This window comes from Bombus vosnesenskii, unplaced genomic scaffold (assembly GCF_011952255.1).
Source record: "Bombus vosnesenskii isolate JDL3184/JDL3185 unplaced genomic scaffold, Bvos_JDL3184-5_v1.1 scf7180000013293, whole genome shotgun sequence".
In the NCBI taxonomy this organism is placed as follows: Eukaryota; Metazoa; Arthropoda; class Insecta; order Hymenoptera; family Apidae; genus Bombus; species Bombus vosnesenskii.
The window spans coordinates 3,579,752-3,602,516 of record NW_022882944.1 but is presented as its reverse complement, the minus strand read 5'-3'; the positions used below and the strand labels follow the sequence as shown (position 1 = coordinate 3,602,516).

At 38.3% G+C, this 22,765-nt stretch overlaps 1 protein-coding gene across 1 annotated transcript in view; it reads right to left on the bottom strand.

Annotated features, from left to right (window-relative positions):
• LOC117232884 (venom dipeptidyl peptidase 4-like) overlaps window positions 1-18,649 on the bottom strand; it is a 303,571-nt gene extending 284,922 nt beyond the window's left edge. Inside the window, 1 exon segment of the mRNA XM_033492619.1 lies at window positions 18,416-18,649. Coding sequence (XP_033348510.1) covers window positions 18,416-18,442 — 27 coding nt within the window. The 5' untranslated portion in view covers window positions 18,443-18,649.
• Window positions 18,650-22,765: the final 4,116 nt, after the last annotated feature.

Sequence of the window (22,765 nt, the reverse complement as noted above, 5' to 3'; positions counted from 1 at the left end):
ATAGCTTGGTACATATTGTTAATGCACTGGTCGCAGGCCAACGTTTCACGGCTGAAAAATTTCCTATGCAAGTTGTTAAATATGAATAAGTAATCGCGAAATGCACTTTTTCGCGACATCATCGGCGTTGAAAGGCGTAACGTCGTGGTGAAGGTAACTGTTTGAAATAACTAGAAACATAGGAGGCTCGCGCGGTTGTGTAATAATTATGCGAGAAATTTCGACTTTGCGACTCTGCTATTTCGCTTGCAACGAAGCTGCCGTGAAAGGATGCGCTTTTCAAACTTCTGCTATGCCTTTTTCACTCTGCCTGGCCATTTCATTTTTCGAAATTTCATTTAGGTTATAGAAGATATAAAGGAGGAAAGTGTGCATTAGGTTGTTCGGGGAAATTCATAACGAAAATTCCACAGGGATTTAACTAGAATTTCTTAATTTCCCGTCGTTTGTTAAATAACTTTTCGTCTCCTTCGGTAACGAGCTCTTTTCGAATAGCCTTTACGAGCTTCCAGAGTATTTCGTTTCTCTTCTATGTACTTTAAACGAGTCTTGACTTTCAGCACAGCGACGAAACGTCCAGTAATATTTTCTGATAACTAGGATTCTGATAATGAATTTCTACGATACGCGCGAATTCGTATTTCGCGTATCGATGATACATCGATTCGGCATTGTCGTCGCTGAGGAAAATCTCCGGAAAGAAGAAACTTCTTTCGCCTACGAATTCTGAACGCTTGTTCTTAGTTTCCTATAACGAGCGAAATAAAAGCAGTTCAACGTTACGCTATTATACGCAAATGTATAGTAAAAAACGGTACGAGCTTTTCGAACATTCCTACACTTGTTAACAGAATCGAATTGAACACGAAGCTGAAACGAGGGAGAAATTATACTTTTCCTTTTTTCTTTTTCCTACGTTAAAATAACGGATCGCGACCGTGCACGCGTGTAATCGAGTCGAATCGACGAGAAATGAAGCGGGGAACAAATAACAAAGGATCGGACGACTCGAGTATTTTGCACAGGCACAATAGCTTTATGAGGCGATTGTAGGGCCCTGTTTACGCTTAACAAAATCGAACAAATCGAGTCGAAACGGGGCCATCTCGCATTTCAAACGATTCCTCGGTCGTTTCATACGCAAACAGAACTTTTTCCTCCCCGTAAAGAGAAGTAACATACGGAGTGTCTGAAATTATGCAACGATCGACAGCGTGGGCAATTTGACGTGGAAAAATACGTCGAAAATATAAGGAAACATCTTACCGTATGACGGTTCGTTCTCGAGAGAACAGAGTTCGAGGATTTTTTAAACGTACTTGAATATGTCTAATTTAGTTAATTAAATCTAATGATTTATTTAATCAATCTACGTAGGTAGGTTATTCTACGTGCGAAAATCAGTAAAAAAGTATAGAACAAAATTTGAAAGTTCGTTCAAAATAATTTGGGAAAATTCAATTTTCTTGAAAACTAGGCTTACAACGAAAAAAACGTTATTCTACTTTTTTTTTTTTTTCTATTACTTTCGACATTTTCGACACCTTTCGCTGGTTGTTTGCTCGCACCTACACGACAGTTAACCAAATTCGCGTGCACCAAACAATTTTCCAAATTTTATTTTATCCAAAACGACGCACGGTATGGACAAATTTTATTCTGCCCTTTTCACATAGCGTTCTCTCTTCTGTCGATCGTAACACGATTATAGACGTACACGCGTACCAAGAACGATCTTCAAAAATATTTGCCATCTTGAATCTACGCTAATTTAATGCGCCATATTTTTCGAACGCGGAAAATTCGCTAATTAACTTCATTATCGTGAATTTATTTCGTCCGCTCTGCCGTCTCTGCTAATTAAAGTGGTTATCGACGTCGAAATTTTCAACGAGGACGCGCAACGTACGCTTCGTGGCTATCTTCGAGCGTAAAAAAATATTCCACTAGCTTTTCGCTTGATTTCGTACGATTCGGTCCACGGCAATGTATGACCCGGTCTCCTGCGTTCCGATGAACAGGCTACGACTTCGACATGGTAAAACATGGTATTTCTCGCAACCATGAATCTGCGCGCTGTCGATGAAACGTATCTCGCGGATAGTGCGAAATACAAGCGTCGATTAGCTAGAACGAACGAAATATTCATCCGCCGACGACAGAGAGACGAGGAGAAGAAAAAAATGCTATTAAATTTTAACGAACTTGTCGTTTAAATTTCAAATGTGAACTTCATGGTATCCTACCTTTTCGTATTTTTCAAATCTGCATTTTCCAGCTGGAATGTATAAATTTGAAAAAATTTACGGATTCGTTATCGAATTAAAAACATTGGAATGTTGGTTCAGCTTACGAACGTAATTAGAGGCGAGATAATTGCTGGCGGTTGCGAAGAATTCAAACGGATGGAACAATACGCCAGACAGATGGACTTTCATGAAATTCTTTACGGCAAATTTGCTTCTATTCGCGACGGATTATGCCGCTGCTTCGAGTTCGTCGCGCCGTTTCAATTTGATTCGTTTACACGCGAATCGTTCGATCAAAATGTTATCGGCTCGATTCGATCCGATTTAATGCAAACGAGTTTCCGCGCGCCGATCTCGCCAAATTGAACGCGACAGTGCGACCGAAAAAGAAACATCGAAATAGAGATACGCTTGCTGTATGCAAACACGCCGATAAGAGAAGGAAACTTTCTTCTGATCGGATAAAAAATGAGAAAACTTGAGAAATGTTGTAGCAGAGTAGAACCGAAAGAGGATCGACTAATCTCGATACCAAGCTTCCTGCTATTTTCGTGTAATTTACAACATGACAACTTTCTATAGTAAATATGCAAATATTTTTGCCAGCTACTCTACATAGGTTTGAGAATCAATTCATGTCGAATTATGTAACTTTGTAGTTATTAGCCAGAACGTTTAATGAGATCAATTTACTTGTTCATCACGGATAAAATACGTTTAATAACAAAAAAATTAAAATACTAAATATAAATTGCTATGTGCGTATCTGATAGATATAATCTCACGAAAATTTACACAAAAACTTGCTGAACTTTCAACTCTTGATATATAGCTACGTATACGACGAATATTAATCGTCCATTTAATACGATATAAATATAAATTAATATAATATATTATTTCTCAAATTTTAACGATATCAATTTACTATATATTAATGGAAAAAAAAATCCGAAAGATCGTTTAAAATAATTCTAATCCTGAAATGATCCTAGTAACGAAATATTCATACGATACCCGAGATATTTTCAGCAACTATTCCATTTAACGAAAATGATAATCTTTGGCATCGAAGGGACGTGTACTTCAATTTGGATGGATGAAGAAAGATGTGAAAAATTAACCGAGTGGAAAACACGATCAAAGCGGAGCAATTTGCGCGTTCCATTTCACGTTGAACTTGGGGATTTTTCATGAACAATCGGATCCCACATTTATTGATAATCTGTTCAGAGGCAGTTTCATTGGCCGTTTCGCCTCGAGGGTCGCTAATTACTTACAAGATTAATTCCCGGCCAGGTCCGTCGCGGATATTATGAGATTAAGTTGCTCTTTTACGTCATGTTACAGGCAAGAAGCCATTTTTCCTCGACGCTGCTTTTCACCGCACGTGAAGGAAAGAAGCAGCAACAAGCTCGCCAGGAATTTATCGTCTTCTAACCTTGCAAACGACAATGCAATTTCGCCAACGTGGCTCAAAGCTAACTCGGCCACAGCGTGTTTCGCTTGTGTGCCATTAATTCCCCATACCGTGCGATTTTCAATGACCAAAAAATAAAGATAAAACAAAGAGAATGATAAGACTTCAATTTTCTACAGTTTCAAAACTAAAGTGGAATACTTCGACTAAACAGGATAACGTAGTTCAGCTAGTGGATATAATTTTATCTACGATCACGATCCCATCCTTTCTCTTAGTTCTTTCTCCTTTCTTTTTTTTTTTTTTCTTTTTCTTTTATCTCTATACTACCACTGTAGCCATCCACTTTCACTTTCAAGCTGAGCCAAAAGTTGTTACGTTCTTTATTAAGTTCGAATTGCTCGGCGGCTCTATGGAAAGTTAAACGAGGGTCTCCAGGGTGAAGTGGGCCCGAGTTCTATGATACGGCGAGGGTTACCGCGAAAGATGCCGAGTCTGAATCTTTGAAAGCATATCGCGAGCTTTTAGCCTGACTACGGTTATTTCGGCCACGACTCAAAAGAGGAAAAGAAAGACCGATATCATCGGACGATCGAATAATCTCTTTTATTCGTATAACAATCGTTTTCACGGTTGATGATTAATCCGACGTTTAGCAATTGGCCAAAGAGAAGCGAAGCGAATTAATTTAAAAATACCAATCGTAGGTGGAAACGAATGACTGATAAACCCGATAGAAATCGAAGAGGAGAAGCGATCGCATAAAGGATACGAAGAATAATATCAGTTGATTAGTCGGCGCGTCCAATAAGCTTTGAAAAGGGACAAAGATTGCCGTCAAAGGATTTTATTTTCGAAAAGGAGAAATAATCCATAGTCGGAACACATGCAGCGAAGAGTGAACAAATAACCAAGTATCGGTGACCGGCGATGCAACTCTGTTCCATCGTCTCCTCCCTCTTCTTCTCGTATCGCGAATTGAACGTAGAATTAGGTCGGCCGTACAAAGAAACGTGCAAATATATTTTTTCCCATCGGTTTCCAATATCGTACGAATCAACTTAACGCTATGACAACCACCTTTTCAGTATTCGCGTGATCATAGCGAGCCTTCTCTATGAATACATTTTCCCTTTGTGCTTGGTCTTTGGATCGTAGAATCAGGTTGCGAGACTTGGTACACCAAAGAACATGCTGCTCCGTAAGCCTAAGCCTAAGCTTAGGTATTTCACGGCGGATGCATCAAGTCGCGGGTTAATTGGGAGAGGAAGATCGTAGATGTGTTTTAAGTACACGGCGTAATTTAACAATAGACGTTCCACGATTGTTATATACCTTGGAATATATTTATTTATCCCTTTGGTATATATTTACAAGATGGTGTATAATATATTTGTAATATCGAAAAATAAGGATAGAAATTTTTTTTTTTTCGATTACTTACAATTTATTAATATTAAATTGAATATACAAATATAAATTGGACAGAGAACGATATTTAACGGAAACTAAATGCAATACTCGTATCTATATCAAATAACTTTACAGTTATTTGATCACATCTCGTCACAACGAATCTAACACACACACTCTCTCTTTCTAACAACTCTAACGACTCTACTCTTCGACAACTCGAAACCTCTAACGACTCTACTCTTCAACGACTCAATTCGCTCTGACTCTCGGTGATCCGCCTTTGAAACACGAAACCGTCCTTCTGCTCTAACGTTGTTTCTTGTTTTTCTCATATCTCTGTAAGAACTAGGTGACTTTAGTCACATAGGCGCTCTTAAATGTAAACGAACCACAGAAGGACGACGTACACGGCTTTTTCTATTTTCAACCGATCTCTAATTCAAATCTATTCTACGATACTACATATTCGATATAATATGCCTTGTAAATACGTATAGACAAATATGAAAATTATATCAACGAATGGAAGCTAAACTTTTATTTATAAAAAATCGTTCGAACCCAGGCAAGTACGAGAAAAGATTTTGCGAAAATCTCGATTGTTATATTGTTATATTGTTATATACCTTGGTATATATTTATTTATCCCTTTGGTATATATTTACAAGATGGTGTATAATATATTCGATATTATATGCCTTGTAAATACGTATAGACAAATATAAAAATTATATCAACGAATGGAAGCTAAACTTTCATTTATAAAAAATCGTTCGAACCCAGGCAAGTACGAGAAAAGATTTTGTGAAAATCTGTCAAGACACAGATCGAACCAAGTGAAAGTGCAAATCGAAAGTGCAACTTCGATACGCTGTTACGTTTAACGCTAACTCGTTCTATTGTATTATCCGACTAATCAATTTCTCAATTTTTGTCGATAGAAAAATTTACACAAAGTTAGACGGACAAAAAAAAAATAACAATGAACGTACTATTTTAAATTAAGCTTCGAAATCGGTCGTTTGACCGGACCTGCTAAGGATACTGCTAAGAAAAACACCATAGACGATTCCTCTAACTCGATAAACCTCGTCCTGGAACAAGCCGAACCAAATAGTGGCGCGATTTAAAAATGCGCTATATTCGAATAATAAACGCGGTTGTGCTCGGAGCAGCCGATAAACTCGGCAAACAGATTGAAAAAGAAATTCTGCAAACTCAATCCTGGAACAGATGGATCCGCGGAAACATAATCATTTGCACCGTTGAATGGTATTCGCGATAACAGCCTCTCCATCCCGTGGACCTTCGTCAACGTCGCCCTCCCATCCCTTTTTCTTGCCGCTCCGTTCCTTCGGAAATTACTTGGCTGACGTTCCAGCAACAAAAGCGATTCGACCGGATTATTACAAGAAAGTGTGGCGAAGGCGTAATTCGATGGAATACACCGAATAACTCGGAATTACTTTGTGGCTGGGCAGAGATCACCAGTGGAAAAGATGGTCGGTCGAAAGCACTCGGCTGGGTTCCTCGAAGGAAGAAAAAGGAGGAGAAGAAGGAGGCGATGCTGGCAAGAAGAAAACACCATTCGTTTTCGCGGTTATTGTAGCCCCATTCTAGATGTACGTACACCCGTTATCTGCGTGTAGGTGCACGCCGCGTACCTACGAATTCCTTCCGGAAGCATGGTCGTTCCACTAAATACGCGAGATCCAATTTGGACGAACACCAAAATTCGAAGAAATATACTGGCCCGCGTACATGCGCGCATATATGGATATATAGGGTGAGTCGTGAGAAACGGCACAGTTAAATACCCAGCGTTGCTTGGTGTTGCATGGAAAAATTTCTCGGAGGGAAAAAAGTTACGCTGTTTCGAGCAGCGAGTACGTAATGGCGAGAAGAATTTTTCTTGTGCTCGTTTTTTTTACGAGATTTTAAGATATATTTTTTAAGAGATACCCCGTGGTGTTTTGCACGCCAATTCAGCGGTTCTTAACCTGCCGTCTGCGAACTTCACGATGCACGAGATAACTTATCATCGCATCGTTCGAAGAAGAAATATTTGGCATGCGTATTTGCTTGTTCATAACGAACCTCTTCTGCCTAAGAAGGTTGTCGACGAGCTACCGATCAACGTTTCAATTATTTGGCACATCGGAGACATAGATCTCCTGCCGGGTCTTGGCCATCCGCCACAACGGAAAGTTATTTAGCGAAGTTGCTTGGTAAGCAAATGGTTAAAGGAGGCTGCACAGATCAGTTCACGGTTGAGAGCAAATTTCGAAATTTCACTAACGAACCCTGAAATTTTTTAAATAGAACGCAGTTGCAATCGTAGGTTTGTGTTATTACGTCGTAATTCATTCGGATCTGTTTGTACGCGATATTAAAAGCCAACGTGGCGAAGAATTTCCTGTTTCTCGAACGTGCAGTATCAACGACGATACTAAAACCAGACGAAACATTAAAAGCAAATAGATCACCCAGTAGAAGTAGGTGCACCCGCACACGTATACACATGGCCCTTTATGTAAGACACATTCGGCAGCGAGACGTTCAATTTCAACCAGAGACTTCCTGCAAGCGTTATTGGTACTGCTGACTTCGTCCCCTGTGAACTTCCATCCATCGGTGTTCTTCCAGTTTCCTCCTTTCCGCTTCCGTCAATTTCTAATTGTCCTTGACGAGATTTCGTTTCCGTGAAACTCGTTTTCCGAAACGAAGCTCCTCCTTTCTCCCCTTTGAATCTATTAGATTTTACACACAACGTGGAGACAGTTGCAGGCAACGAGCAGCAATATTTCTAAATTTCTTCCAATACTTCTGCAAGAAGATTCGACGATCGAAGTCGAATATCTGCGGCACGAAACTCTTCCTTTCTCTCTTTGAATCTTTCTTGAGTCTATTATATATGACTATCGGAAATAAAGCAGTTTCTTAATTTCTGTGAATCGTTCTCCGAGAAAATCCAACGATCGGAGCCGAATATTTCCCGGCAAAAAACTCCCCTCTACGTTCTGTCTTTCAAACACTTGCATTTTACATACAACGAGGAGGCTATATTGCAAGTAACAAACGATAGCGTTTCTTAGTTTCTTCGAGTCGTTGTGCAAGAAAATTCAACGATCGGAGCGGAATATTTTCCGGCGCAAAACTGCTGTCGTTCTCTCTTTGAGACTGTTGCATTTTACACTGAACGCGGACACTGTCGCAAGTAACAAGCGATAACGTTTCTTAGTTTCTTGCAATCGTTGTGCAAGAAAATTCAACAATCGCAACCGGATATTTTCCGGCACAAAGCTGCTCTCGTTTTCTCTTTGAATCCGTTACATGTTGCGCGCAACGCGGAGACTGTTGCGAGTAACAAGCAGCAATGTTTTTCGATTTCTTTAGATCGCAGCCCAAGAGGACGGAAATTCAACGATCGAAGCCGGATATTCCGAATATTTGCCGACGATAGACGGCTCGGTAAATAGGCTGTCTCTCGTGTTGCCCTCTCTTTTCCACTCTGGCTGCAGTTATAGCGAGATATACGGGCAAGCTCATACCGTAAGTCAGCCCGTGCAACTACACAAGATGTTAAACTCAAGGAAGATGAAAGTACAAAGTCTGCTCGTGACACGAGTTAACTTCAAAATGGCTCGAAATGCCAAGATTTCAACTTGCTCGGTTGATGACAGCTTTGTTACCGACTGTTCCATGCCGACTCGCCTCTCTACGAGCAAAAACATTTAGCACTTCTTGCTCGGTGTCAGTCGCCCAAAATTCCCTCTCAGAAATTCGTTCTACATTTCCTTCCAATTTCCTTCCACGAAAATGTCCAAAACTTTTGGATTTCGTAACAGTTATCTCTGTTGGCATGCGAAATCTTCCACCTCGCTCTTATTCTTCCAACGATGTTACATTCGCTAACTTTGAAACCTCGCTGTACATCGAATTTACAACTAATTTCGTTGAAAAAATTCATCAGAAATTGTACGTTTGATCGTCTGCGAAGGAGCAGATAGATATCTCGTGGAAAAACCGAGGAAACGCGAAGCAAAGAGACGACGATGTTCCATATCTACTTTCATCGATAGCGCGATCGTTGCTTTCGCCTTGATTATTTGCAAAGTATCTTAAAAAGACACAAAAGCTATCTTAAAAGTATCTTAAAAAGCTACAAAGATCTGCGAGGAGAAACGAGTATTTCAATAGAAGAGTTTTACCGAAAAGTATTCGTCATATAACAAACATCGTTGTTATCGGCGCGATGAAAAGTCAAGGGGAAATTGTTGAAATTTTCATACATATTTATTCGTTACGTCTATATATCGTGGGATGGTTGTGAAAAAGACTCACAGAGAATGAAAGAAACGAAAGGTCGAGGAAAACCGGAGGAGAGATAATCTCCGCAGCCTGTGTCCCAACGTAACGAGGCAACGTAAGTGGAATAACTCGCAAGTTAAGATAAACAGAATTTACAATGGAAATTTCTTTTCATAATCAGTCGAGTTTTACGGAACTCCGTGCATATTTTAATGCCGGATTCACAGGCCACGGTTAACCGGTGACCTGGTTGCCGTTGGATTAACCGGAAAGTAAGAGGAAACGTATCGAAATTTCTCGAGTTTTCAAAGCACGGTCTTTGGTTGCTGTTGCGGTCGCAATTTCCGTATCCATTTTTCTAGCTGTCGCCTTGCTCCGTTAAGTGTACTCCTAATAATACAACGGAGCTAAATCATTGTTACGGCTGACCATCACCGAACCAATCTACTTTGTGCCTTTGTAAAACGAAGAGCAGATCGAAAAGGCTTTTAACGTGATAACCGAATTTACTTAAACAACAAACTCTCGACATACACTGTCGGTAGCTCGCGAATCTACTTGGACATTTATCGCGAAAGATTTCTCCGAATGTATCGCACGTATTATACGAAACGTTTCCAAGTGATTTCATCAAAGTTGTAATAAAAGTACGTGACAATTGTGTTACCTTTGACTGTTTCGTGTTCCTTTAACTTGTCGTTTAATCTCCGTTGAAAGGCGTAAAAACGATAAGTTGGAAACGATTGAGTAGAGGAACTCGGCAAAATTCAAGATCATCTGGGTAACCAGGTTATTTCTTGCAAAGATAATTTGCAAAAATTCCACGTGAAAGCGCTGGTAATCCGAAGAATTTCGCCGTCTGTAAAAATTTCCAACCGTTAGAATCTTAAGAGTTCACGTTCCGGCAAGGGCAAAGAATATTTGCGTAGCCGTAGGAATTCGCAGAGAAACGGAATGATTAACGTTACCATGAAATCGTTTCGCTCTTCGACTTCACCGCGTTATGCACGACCCGGTTAAAAATAGCTCCACCAGACGCAAAACGAGCCCGTGAACGCGTAATTATGATCACCAGGGAACGATGGTAACGGCTCTGTTTTCCAAACAGCAGGAGTTTTCATTAAAGGACAAACAGTATCCCGAGCCATTCGTTATCGCTTTATCTAAACCTCGTAACAGTTCGAGAGCACTTCGCGCCGTACGGACCTCTTGCACAATAGAACTGGTACGCAATTAGCCAAGTGTCGCTCTAATAAGGATTTGTAGGATAGGTTGGGTCAGGTTAAATCGGCCTGTTTACAGTTAAGCAGCTGGACAGACTGTCCTCGGATTCGTGGTTCGACCGTTCGCTGTCGCACAGTTCGCGTTTATATGATGAACAGCGCGACTCGTTTCACGTCCTCGAAATTAGTTTACCCTAGAAACCGGACGAAAAGTTAGTTAATCCCCGATGAACTCTGAAACCGAGGACTTTGTTCCTTCTGCTCTTCTTTTGTTTCCCTTTTTTTCTTCTTTTTTTCTTTTACGTTATTGTTTCACCGTTGTCTGGCGTTTCGTCTTTGACCTTCTCAGATTTCGCTTTTATTTTGTCTTTTTCTTCTATTATTGTTTCTTACGACGGCGAAGACTAAGTCAAGCGTGACTCATACGAACGTCATGCGACTCGTTTCGATGTTTGCAAATTATCCTCAGAGGATACTGTGATTCGACCTTAGACTTTGTTTGCCGTTTTCTTTCGAATCTCTGCTGTCTGTTCAAGCGTAAATTCAGAAAGAAGAATTGAATTTTCATTTTTCTTGAAGAAGAACACGATGATTTCGTAGCGGATTCTTCTAATATTTCTCGAAAGGAAAAACGAAGCGATCCAGCTATTTATTTTCATCGATACGAGAACATTGTTATCCTCGCGTTACGAACTAAAGAGTAAAAGAGATAAGAAGCGATAAAACGCGTAAAAAGTACTGCGATTTCAACGACCTTACACAATTTTTTTTACTCTTTCGTATTCAATTTCTTCTCTCGATTAAAAAAAAAAAAAAAAAAAGAAACGAAAGCAACGTCCGATAAGGAAGCAATGGTGTTTTATCTTTCTTTTTCTATCTTCATCGATGGTAGAGAACCAGAAGCATCGTTGCGGATACACCATAACGCTTCGTAATATTATACCTTGATGGGAGCGCAGGCTATCGGTTATCAACTTTTTGAATTATCAACGGGCCAAGTTAGACATGTTTGTAACGGATCGGCAGGAAGATACAAACTTACGATGCACCGGTTTCGTGCTTCCGCTGTAAAGTTTCCCACGTTACGTTTATAGTTTACGCCCGCTTACATTAGAATTAGACCTAATTTCTCTGCACGTAACTGTGCGCAAAGCGTGTACAAGTGTACGTATACAAACTAACTGCCATTATTAGCTATTTACGTGTCTAGGTCTTCATATCCACCCAGTTCCTAATTCAACTTTTATCCGTCGTATTTGAAATTGCTATTTCTTTGATTTCTTCCTGATACTTGGTAAAATCGTCGAATATTCTACGAATAGGAATTTTATTTTCATGCAAAGTCGTTTCAACGTTTCCCTCTCTTTCTATGCTGGAACTTGTACCAAGTACCTTTGATATTTCCGCCGATGTGCATTTTTAATCACCTTTTTCTATTTTCTGTCCTCGAATCACCGCGCTGCTGTTTCTCTCTTTACCACTTTCCATTCCACCCATAGCGTCCTTGCGGAACTCCTTTCCCCCTTTTATTACCCTGAAATTTCGATATCTCTGTTTCTTTCATTTTTGATACCTCGCAGTGAATTTTTTTTTTTTTTTTTTTTTTGTTGCTCAAACGTTCCCGCCTCCTTTCGTTTTATCGCGGAAATTTCTTTCTTCTTTTTTTTTTTTTATCACCTTCCCCTTATTGAAATTTGTCCTCCTTTTGGTGTCCTTGCATCGCTACTTCTGATTGCCGTAATCCCCTTTGCCATTGTCCTTGCATTCCCCTTTTTATTACCGCCACCCCTTTTTCAATGTCCTTGCGCCGATCTTTGCTAATTAAATTTTTCTATCGTTGGAACATTGGTGGCTTCCACGTCCACTGATTTCACATTCTCCTCCAGGATTATATCAATATGCCGCGGCAATAGGCTGCGCATTTTTACGCTTCTATGGGAAATTTCAAGGTGGAAAAGTTCGTAGAAAACGCATCACGCGCGTAAAATATATAAAACAGCCGAAATACCAGTAGCTGTTACAATATTCCATAGATAAAACAAATCCCTGTTTTATCTTTTCATTATCTTCATAGAAATTTGCATAAATGTGCCTGGCTGTCGCTCTATGGCGACATATTGGGTTGGCAGCTAAGCGATTGAGTATTTTAAATAAGAGGGAAAATTCAAAATTTTTGCTTAAAAATATAACTTTATTCAATTAGGTATTGTCCGTTTTTGTCGATGACCTTTTGCCATCTTTCAGGCAGTGTTATAATTCTATGTTCATACATCTTCTGATTTCTGCCAGTAAATGTGATTTTACATGTGTGTTTGAATTTAATGCGATTTTACATCATCAGCGTCAATAAAAATTAGTATTAATATTAGTAATATATATATATAGTAATTAGTATTAGAGTATATATACAGGATGGTTGGTAACTGGTGGTACAAGCGGAAAGGGGGTAATTCTACGCGAAAAAAGAAGTCGAAAATATAGAATAACAATTTTTCGTTCGAGGCTTTGTATTCGAGAAAATCGACTTTGAATTTTCGCCCGGTACGCGTGCACTTTACACGTCTCGTTATAACGAATCTCACTGTAGATCGTTGTCTCGATGGAAAAATTTAAAAAAAAAAGAACAAATTTTATTCTATATTTTCGACTTCTTTTTTCGCGTAGAATCACCCCCTTTCCGCTTGTACCACCAGTTACCAACCACCCTGTATATATATATATATATATATGTCGGAGATGAAAGGACATCGGGGCATTTCTTTTGGAATTTTGGGAAAATCCTCAATACTTTAGTCTAGACTATCTATTATAGCTGTACTTAAATAATAAAATTTAGGGGTAGTTGTTATGATTCAATCCGATTATGTTTGCCCAAGATTTGTGACGGTGGGCTTAGGCTCGAGATGAAACAACTGGTCGCCGGACGTAGCCACGGTCACGGGATGAACGTTTTTACCTAACAGAGAAGTGCCAATATTGCAGGACACTCGTTTATTAACCCCTTCTCGTACTTTAGCGAGTCAGACTCGCGATGAAGATTTTCGCCCAAACACGAATATCGCGAGTCAGACTCGCGATGAAGATTTTGGCCCAAACACGAATATCGCGAGTCAGACTCGCGATGAAGATTTTGGCCCAAACACGAATATCGCGAGTCTGACTCGCGACCAGATACTTGGGTCAAACGTAAACATAACAAGCCGAGCTCGCGGACTGTTTTTTGCCCGTTACGACCGTGACTGAATGTTAGTTGCTATTTGCGAGCATTAGGCTGATCTGTTTAGCGCGCGTCTACCGCTTGGGCCCGAGTTTCGTCGAACTAAATAGCACGGGAAGGAGTTAACAATCAAACTCCGAGCAGGAGCAATGTCAGCTCTACGCGGGTCTACCTAGCAACGGCGGCTGGAATTTTGTTAATATCCTCGGCCAATATGCAACGAACAAACGCGATCGTAAGGAGAGGAAAATTTCCATCAGTCTTTTATTCCTACGATCACCTTGGAGAGTTTCCACATCGTCTTTACGTGCAGTATTATACCGAGCGTCACAGCAAACGTTAATTTGGGCTTCCAAAATATATTCTACATTTAACAAAGAGTTGCCCCGTTGATTAACCCCGTGGATTCGTTATTGAACCTAGGAACATTGTCTTTAACGACTCGAGTGTTTAGTCATCACGGTTATTCGTCAAACTTTGTAAAAATCATATTTATAGCAGTAAATATAGTCTTTGTTGCACAAGAACGATGGCTAGTCCGAATAAAGATTCGTTACACGCCCCTAAACCTGACGCTAACCCGACATATATATGTCGGGTATACATTGTATACACATATGTCGACATATATATTAGGATTTAAGGCGCGTAATGATTCTTCGTTTGAATTAGCCATTGTTTTACAAAACAGAGAATATATTTACGCGAATAAACAAGATTTTACAAAATATTAAGAATAATGAGTTTAATAAATGATAAGATTAACTAACGATGAGTTTAATTAATAATTAGATTAAAGAATAATAAGTTTAACGAACAATAAGAGGAACGAATAATATGTCTTACGAATAATGAATTTAACGAATAATGAGATTAACGATTGATAGGTTTTACGAATAATGAATTTAATTTACGCTATTAACAATGTTCCGGGGTTCAAACGAATCCACGGTCAACGGGATAACTCTTTACTATGCGTAGAATAATTTTAAACACAAAAATACGATTGCTTAGACACTCGGTAAATTGCTCGATGTATCACTTTCCAAGGCGATCACACGAACGAATATCTGATGAAAATCTTTTTCGCTATACGACTGCATTTGTTTGTTATATGCTCGCTGGAGACATCGAGAAGGTCCCAATCGTAGTTGCTAGGCAATTTCTGTCAAAAGTTTGTTGTATACTCTTTGGAAATATCGAGAAAGATCCAAACGCCGTTACTAGGCAGTTTCTGTCTGGAGATTAATTCCTAATACAACGTGTGTCCCATTATATCAGCATCTCTAAAGTACAATTCTATGTGATTTCCAGGGAGAACGATACAACCGATCCACACCTTCGTCAGGCAAAACGTTTATCCCGTGACCGTGGCTACGTTCGGCGACCAGTTGTCACCTCGAACCCACTTTCGCTTTCACAAATGTCAAACAATTACAAATGACAATTGCTTAATTACAGTTATGATAAAATCTAGGCTAAAGCATTAGAAGGCTTCCTCAAAATTGCAAAGGGAAGGCTCCGGTTTTCCTTTCATCTCCGACATATATATTAATTAACTACTAATCTATATACTAATAGAGTATATATATATATATAGTAATTTTATTTCCAATTTTAATCCTTCAATATATAAAAATTGTTAATGTCAAATAGCAATACGCAATACGATCGGTAATACGATCAGTGTAGAACTTGCGTATCATGCGGTTTTCCTGGTATCAAGAAGCGGGCTTTAACGGATACGATTTAATGGATACGGCGAAAGAAATATGACGAGCGATAAAGTTTATACGTTCGATCATTTTTACTGTCGAATCGGTAAAAAGTTGTAAAGATAAGGACTCGTAGGTTCAATTACAGTCACATTAAATATAAGTAAGTCTGGATAATATTTCCAGACATCACCGTACTAACGCGTTACTTTTTCTCAAATAAATGATTATTGTCTTTCATTTATTACTACGTCATAAATGTGTTCTAAAGTCTATAGCTGGCCATGTACATAGCACGTGAATGAAACGTATGTTCAGTTTCTTTCGCGATGATCGCAAATGCAAGGACGTTAGCGTTAACCAAAAAAAAAAAAAAAAAAGAACGTACCGATAGAGAAAAGGATTAAACAACCTCGTTCCTTCTTCCCTGAATGATGAATGAACAGATAAAGAATGCTAATGATACAAGCTCGATTCTTCGTCTACGTGTGTTCAACTGAGAAACGAAGCGAACATAAAGGTTATAGCTACGATAAGTTCGAAACAGAGAGGATGGATATCGCTTAAAACGAATGAAATAGAAAATAAAGGATTGCGCAATGATCCTTTGACATTTAAAATTGTACAGAAGTATGGTACGTTTGTCTCGGTTTTAATCCGCTGGATAAAGCAAGAATCCGGATGACCGGTAGCCAGATAAACGAGCTGCCACAGCGGCAACCTACTAAACGTATTTTCTGAATTTAACAACGCCGTTAAGTTGAGGCTGAAAGTGCGTATAACGATCCGCGTAATATCATTGAAATTGTTGAGAGACACTTCAGCCTGTACTTCCGGTTAAAACCGTTCATCGCCGCTCAAGATTAAAACACGCCAGCCTCCACATCTTCCTCCTCCCTCCCCACCCCCATAAATTCTTAAATGAAAACGCCAGTTCCCCGTTGCCGAGCGATAAACGTGACATTATTTTTTTAACCTCGTTAATTGAAACGTTGCGAACATGCAAATTGCAAAAGCGAATAAATAAAGCCGGTATTTTTCCATTATCTTGACTCGGCTCGGATAAAACTCATTTGTACAGCTTCATTAATCCCCTGATTCTGCTTAGCTCCGATACGCTAAACACTTTGCAAAAAAAAAAAAAAAAAAAGATTATTGTCGATGATATTGAGATTGAAAACATTGGAATTATTATATAGCGAAATTACTTGGCAATAAAGAACAATACAATTAAATAAAAAAAAATACAATGGAGTGAAATTATGAGAATTGAATATGAAAATATCGACAGACAGATACAAAGATATGGCTCGTGTGTAATGTAATTGTTTCGCGTTTTGTATGATATCCGGCACACGCATGATGCAGCGATATTAAAGCTAATCTCACAGATGTATTTTTCTCAAGTACTTAATTCCACGTAATGAAAGTGGCACTCGGAAAACACGTGCAATTCTAATAATTCAACGTATAAACGCAAAGAACGAATACGAAAAGTGTCTTTCATTTACGGACACGTCTTTCACAACGACGCGTCTCTATACAAACATGAAACCTAATCTGTCGAATAACGTTGTGATCTTTAGTTTGATGGAACAAAATTGATCATACGTAATTCGATAAAGTAATATAAAACGGAAAATGTTGTGCATCCATTATCTTCTTACAAAACGAAAGGAAGTTTTATTTTAGGACGACCTAAAATATACGAAAAGTTCGATAGTATTAAAATTAGCTTCGTATAGTTTCATCAAATATTTCATTGCACGTAATGAAAATGGTAGCGTGTCGTTCAAAGGAATCCGATCCTTTGTTCGGCACAATAGTTGCTAATTCCATGGTGGACGTGAAAAAATGAACATTTTCTTAATCATTCAATTTGAATCCTTGCAAGACACAAGGAGGAAACCCGTACGAGCGAAGCTTTTAAAATCGGCCACTTTAAGAGAGAAGAAAGATGTACGACGAGACCTGAAGATAGAGGGGGCAGGGAAACGAAAGTTCGCTGATAAGAAACGAACACGGAGGGCTGAAGGGAAATCTAAGGGAGAAGAAACACCAACGAGAGGGAAGATCGGCGAAAGAAAGAGAAAACGCACAAAAGGGAAAAGCCAGCAAAAGAACGACTTTCACAGGCGGAACCCATAAGCGGACTTAGCAAAAGAGTGATGTGACGAGAGAAGAAATTGTACAATTCTGCAAGTAAGAAAATAGAAATAGACAATGATGCGTTCTTTGTTTCGTTGTTAAAATATTTATCTGAAAAATAATTTAAGTGGGGAGAACGTGAAGAAGGAAACGATTTAAAAATTGTCCAAGTGGAAGAAGAAAAGTAGAAAATAATGCGTTGTCTGTTTCGTTATTAATCTTTAACTACAACCTCGGCTGACTCGATACCCTTTTTTTTGTTAAATCATTCTGTTGTAAAAATTAATCCAACATAGATTCGTCCATCGACATTTCTTTGCCACTGATAATGAAATTCTGATAATCAAATGTATGGAAATTTATTCTTCTCAGAAAAAACAGACCTGTAATCGTCAGAGAGTTGAAATATTTGCTGTGAGATTATAAAATTATAAAAGAGAAGTCTATAACATATTATCTTGTAATTTATCTCGCTCTCTCTCTCTCTCTCTCTCTCAATTCACAAATATTATTAATTATTGCGCAAGATGGTGATGAAGAAAGGTCTGGATTTGAGGGAAGGTGTGGAGGCAAGTAACGCGAAGAATGAAATAGAAGGTGGATACAGGATATTGGTAATCTTGGTAATTGCTTGGTAAAGCTTGAATCGTCACAGTTTACAGTCTGTGAAATTGCGTAAAGTGAAATTGCGTAAAGTGAAATTATCTGTTACTCACGCTTATGTTCGGTCCGCCTTCCGTCATCGTTGTCGTGTTTCTCTTGCGTTCTTCTTACTGACAGCAGCACACTCACCTTTTTTCTTGCACATTGCAGTTCGCACTTTAGTTTTTTCGCCTTTTCACTTTCCTACTTTCCCCTCGTTTGAGTGAAACATCGGATCGCACGTGTCAATAACTTCTTCGAGAATGGTACTCTTGTTCCCTAATCGAGCAACTTCTGCAAATTTATCAGAGAACGAGCCAATGTTTTTAAGTATACGAAATTATCTAACGATCGAAAAATATATAACTCGATAACGATTGTTTTATCGCTCTTAATCCTACTTCGTTCTAAAAATTCCAATACTTTTCCCTGTTATATTCTATCGTCACACGAGAGGACGAAGAATTGAACCGTCTACAGTGCTACGTAACATGAAACCTATGTATTCGTTCCCTTTTTAGTTTTATTTTATCTGTTCACCAACGTGTTGCTATATTTTATTACTACGTTATATCGTACTGGCAACAGAACATTTATTTATAGCTATCACCGCTGAAATTTCGAATCGAGGAGAAGAATTATAATAAATTACCTTGATAATTGTTAATTAATCAAACGAAATTTTGGTCGTAAATAAATTAAACACGGTTTTCAAACGATATTCGTGTTTTATTTGCAAGCTTACAAAATAATCCGTTTTACGAAATTTTTGTTTAACGTCTTCCTTTTCCTTTTTCTAGAGTCATACCCCCACCCCGATTTCCATAATTCTCCGTTTCCCCAGAGATTATTTCAGAAGAAGGAAAGTCAGGCGAAATGAAATACAACTTCTTACTTGGAACGAATTACTTCATTAATCACGGAACTTTTGAATTACCTCTTTTTTTCTCGCGGCGTCTCTCTTCGCGTCCTTTAAACTCCGCAATAATTAACGAGAATCAGTTCTCGAGGTATCACGGATGCAATATATAAGGATTTCCCGTGTTAAAACACCGGGCTTCTTCGCAAACATTTGCCGATCTTTTTTACGAAGCACATTTTAATACCTGTCTGCTACATAAACTACTCGAAAGTGGGCAATTTAACCACACAATGGCGAGTAAAGATTATGTATTGATGAACAGTGATTACATTATATGTAACGAGGAATTGTTATTTTATTATTATGAGTTGATAAAACTAATTTTACAGATATTACTAGGTATGCAATGAAATATCGACATTTGCAAGAGCCAAATAGTTATGGAACGATTTTTCAATCAAATTTATATCTAGACCGTGGATATGTATGCATTTATTGGGAATTTAAATGCACAAAAATATCTAGAATACGTATAATATGCAAAACTATAAATTAGTTGTTTTATTAAATCCACTGAAATAAAAATAAATAGATATATTTGTAACCATTGTATCATTTGAAACCACACTTGAATTAAATAAAGGCTAAACACGTATATACATATGTATGTGTATCAATATGCACCGAGCAATTGATTTACTAATCGTACAAAAATAACCTATACATTTATAACCATTGTATGTTTCGGAGACATTCTCCAATTAAATAAAAGCTAAATGTGTATGTACATATGTGCGCTGTATGTACATTATTGCATCCCTTGAAAGATTAATTTACTACAATGAAATAAAAACTAAACATGTACGTACATTATTACGTCCCGTGAAAGGTTAACTCGTCAAACCGATTTATCGTTAATTTTTTCACATTTTTTCGCAAACCCACGTACACATGCGTAAACCAATTCGTACTTAACAAAAGTGACACATTAAGAAAGAAAGGAGACAATTAATAACATCGATTTGAAAATTAGAGGAGGGGGGATGTAAGCGCGGGAATACAAATGTACATAGATAAGTAAAAAATGAAAAATAGCTAGCACGGCAATTCTGTGTTGAAAAAATAACCTCTACGACAAACACGTCTACCATGTATTGCCAATGCAACTTTTAAACATTGCGAAAGATCGCTCCGTTGGCAAACTTTATCCTTGATAAATCTGTTTACGTACACATTCAGCTAACTGCGACACGATTTCTCTTCCAAAAATGTCGCCTTTCAAACTTCCGTCACTCTTGTACCATTCCCGTAGAATTCACTGGTCCGAACCATCGAAAAACATGCCCCGAATAACATCTCCAAATACATCGCACTTTCTCCGTCACATGACCTCTAATTGCGAGCTACGAATTCGTTTATTCGCTTTCACGACGTTTATTGACAAGCTATAATACCGAGGAATCAATGCACGATCTAACAATCTCCAAAAATCCACTCATCTCATATTAGAACACGGTTTAACGAATTGTATCGAATTGAACGCAAAATCGAATCGTATCGATAGTTATCGGACACTAGATGAGATCGAAAATTCTATAAGAACGATCGCCCCGAGCTATTTGTCGTCGATTTCACAGACAATACACGCGCACGACTTAAATTAATATACGTCGCTCGCTCAATTCAAAGTCGAGTTTCATACAAAAACCGGTCACGTAAACAAAAATAACGCATTCGACCGTTCAAAGTACGATCGAAAGATCATCCAGCTTCGACGGCTGGCGGCGTACTAATAACGGACAGCCACGAAACGCGGAGAGTCTGCCTTACCGGCGCAAGCGTCTCTTCGAAGGAAGCGCAGATCACTGATACCAACACAACACCGCCATGGGAAATACCACGGAACACAAACACATCGATTGTATAGATACCTGTTGAATGTCGGGAGTCACCGACACGTTGGCGGTCAACTAAATCGAAAAGAGAGCGAACCGGCATCAAGTAGATAGATAGGCTACAACCTTTTGTAATCTCAGGACATGTCCTTCTTCGAAATCTGTGATCGCCTTCGTTAACCCTTAACACTACAACTAGGCTTTATTAATAAACTGTGGATTTTTATACAAACTCAGAATATAATTAATACAATTAAAAACGTAGAATTTTGATAGAGAATTGTCTTTTATAAAAAGCATTATACTTTAATTATTTTATGAAATTTTTCATATTGCGTTTTTTCAATTTCAATTGCGTTGCAACTTCTTGTAAATGTATACAAATCCGCAGTGTAACGATTAAAATATTTATCAAGTTTGTATCAAAGAAATGAACATGAAAGATTTGTGAGAAAATACACGATGAAAGAAGGAAATACGTTTCTGTCTATACATTTTACAACAAGTTATTAGAGTGCCTAAAACTGAAGTGTAAAAATTTCTATGAAATATCAAGAATTGGTCATTACGGTAGTTGTGACGTTAAATACGAGTTTCGTTAAAAGACAACAGGAACATTTTATGAATTTCGACAAGTTCAATGATAATTATGTGATCAGATAATGAAATTGAGAAACTTATAAAATGTAGACGCGATCAGTTTGGCTTCTGAGAGACTCAGATATAATTTTGTATTTATATAGCCTATACCTTTTTTTTATAAAATAAATCTTTGTGTCTGTATGTAAGCGCGTATACTTCCATATGAAGATTCCGTGGAACCTTGTTTCTAAAAATTAAGTTCGCTTATCGACATGGTGATAATGATGACGTAACTGGCCCTGTTGTTTTTTTTACAGAGGAAACATTTTTAGAAGAACAATTTATGAGAATATATGACACGTGCCTGTACACGAAATGTGCCTTTAGAATGTCCTAACGAGGATATGGAAACACTATAGAAATGAAAACATAAAATAATAAAGATCGATTATGCGGAAGGCAGAAAGACGGGTGTGTAGACTGGTTTAATATTTTCATTGAAGTAGTTGAACATACGACGTAATAAATATATCTGAAAAGTAAAAGGTGAAATTTCTTTATTTCTTTTTCAAGAATTTCAAGGATTGAATATAAGAATAAAATAACAGGGACCTTGTACACGAACCGGATACCGATGTATACATTTTATTTCTTCTTATGTATACTTTCAAAGACCTTCGGATATTATTCAAAGAGTAAGCTGGACTGTAGAAATATTCCCGGCGACATCTGATAAAAAGTCATGTAAATTGAAACTCGGGATTGCCCTGTATCGTGGACGCAAGCTGTGGAATCCTGCGGTTTCTCCCAACACGTACTGACGAAAAAGGAAAGAAAACTGCAGCTGGTCTGAGTGCAACGTTCAGGATGCCATGTAACCACAGTTTATAATCCGTGCACCGACGAATGCTCTCTGTCTCCAGTTTTAAAGCGAATTTATAACTGTACCGCCGTAGACAATGGTTTTTACTAAGAAAGGACAGAAATTTCAGGGATTATAAAGTCGTAGGATTTTGGAGAATTCATGGCTGCAAGAAAATCATGCCGTTTCATTATAATGATTTATTTATTATAAAATTATGCTT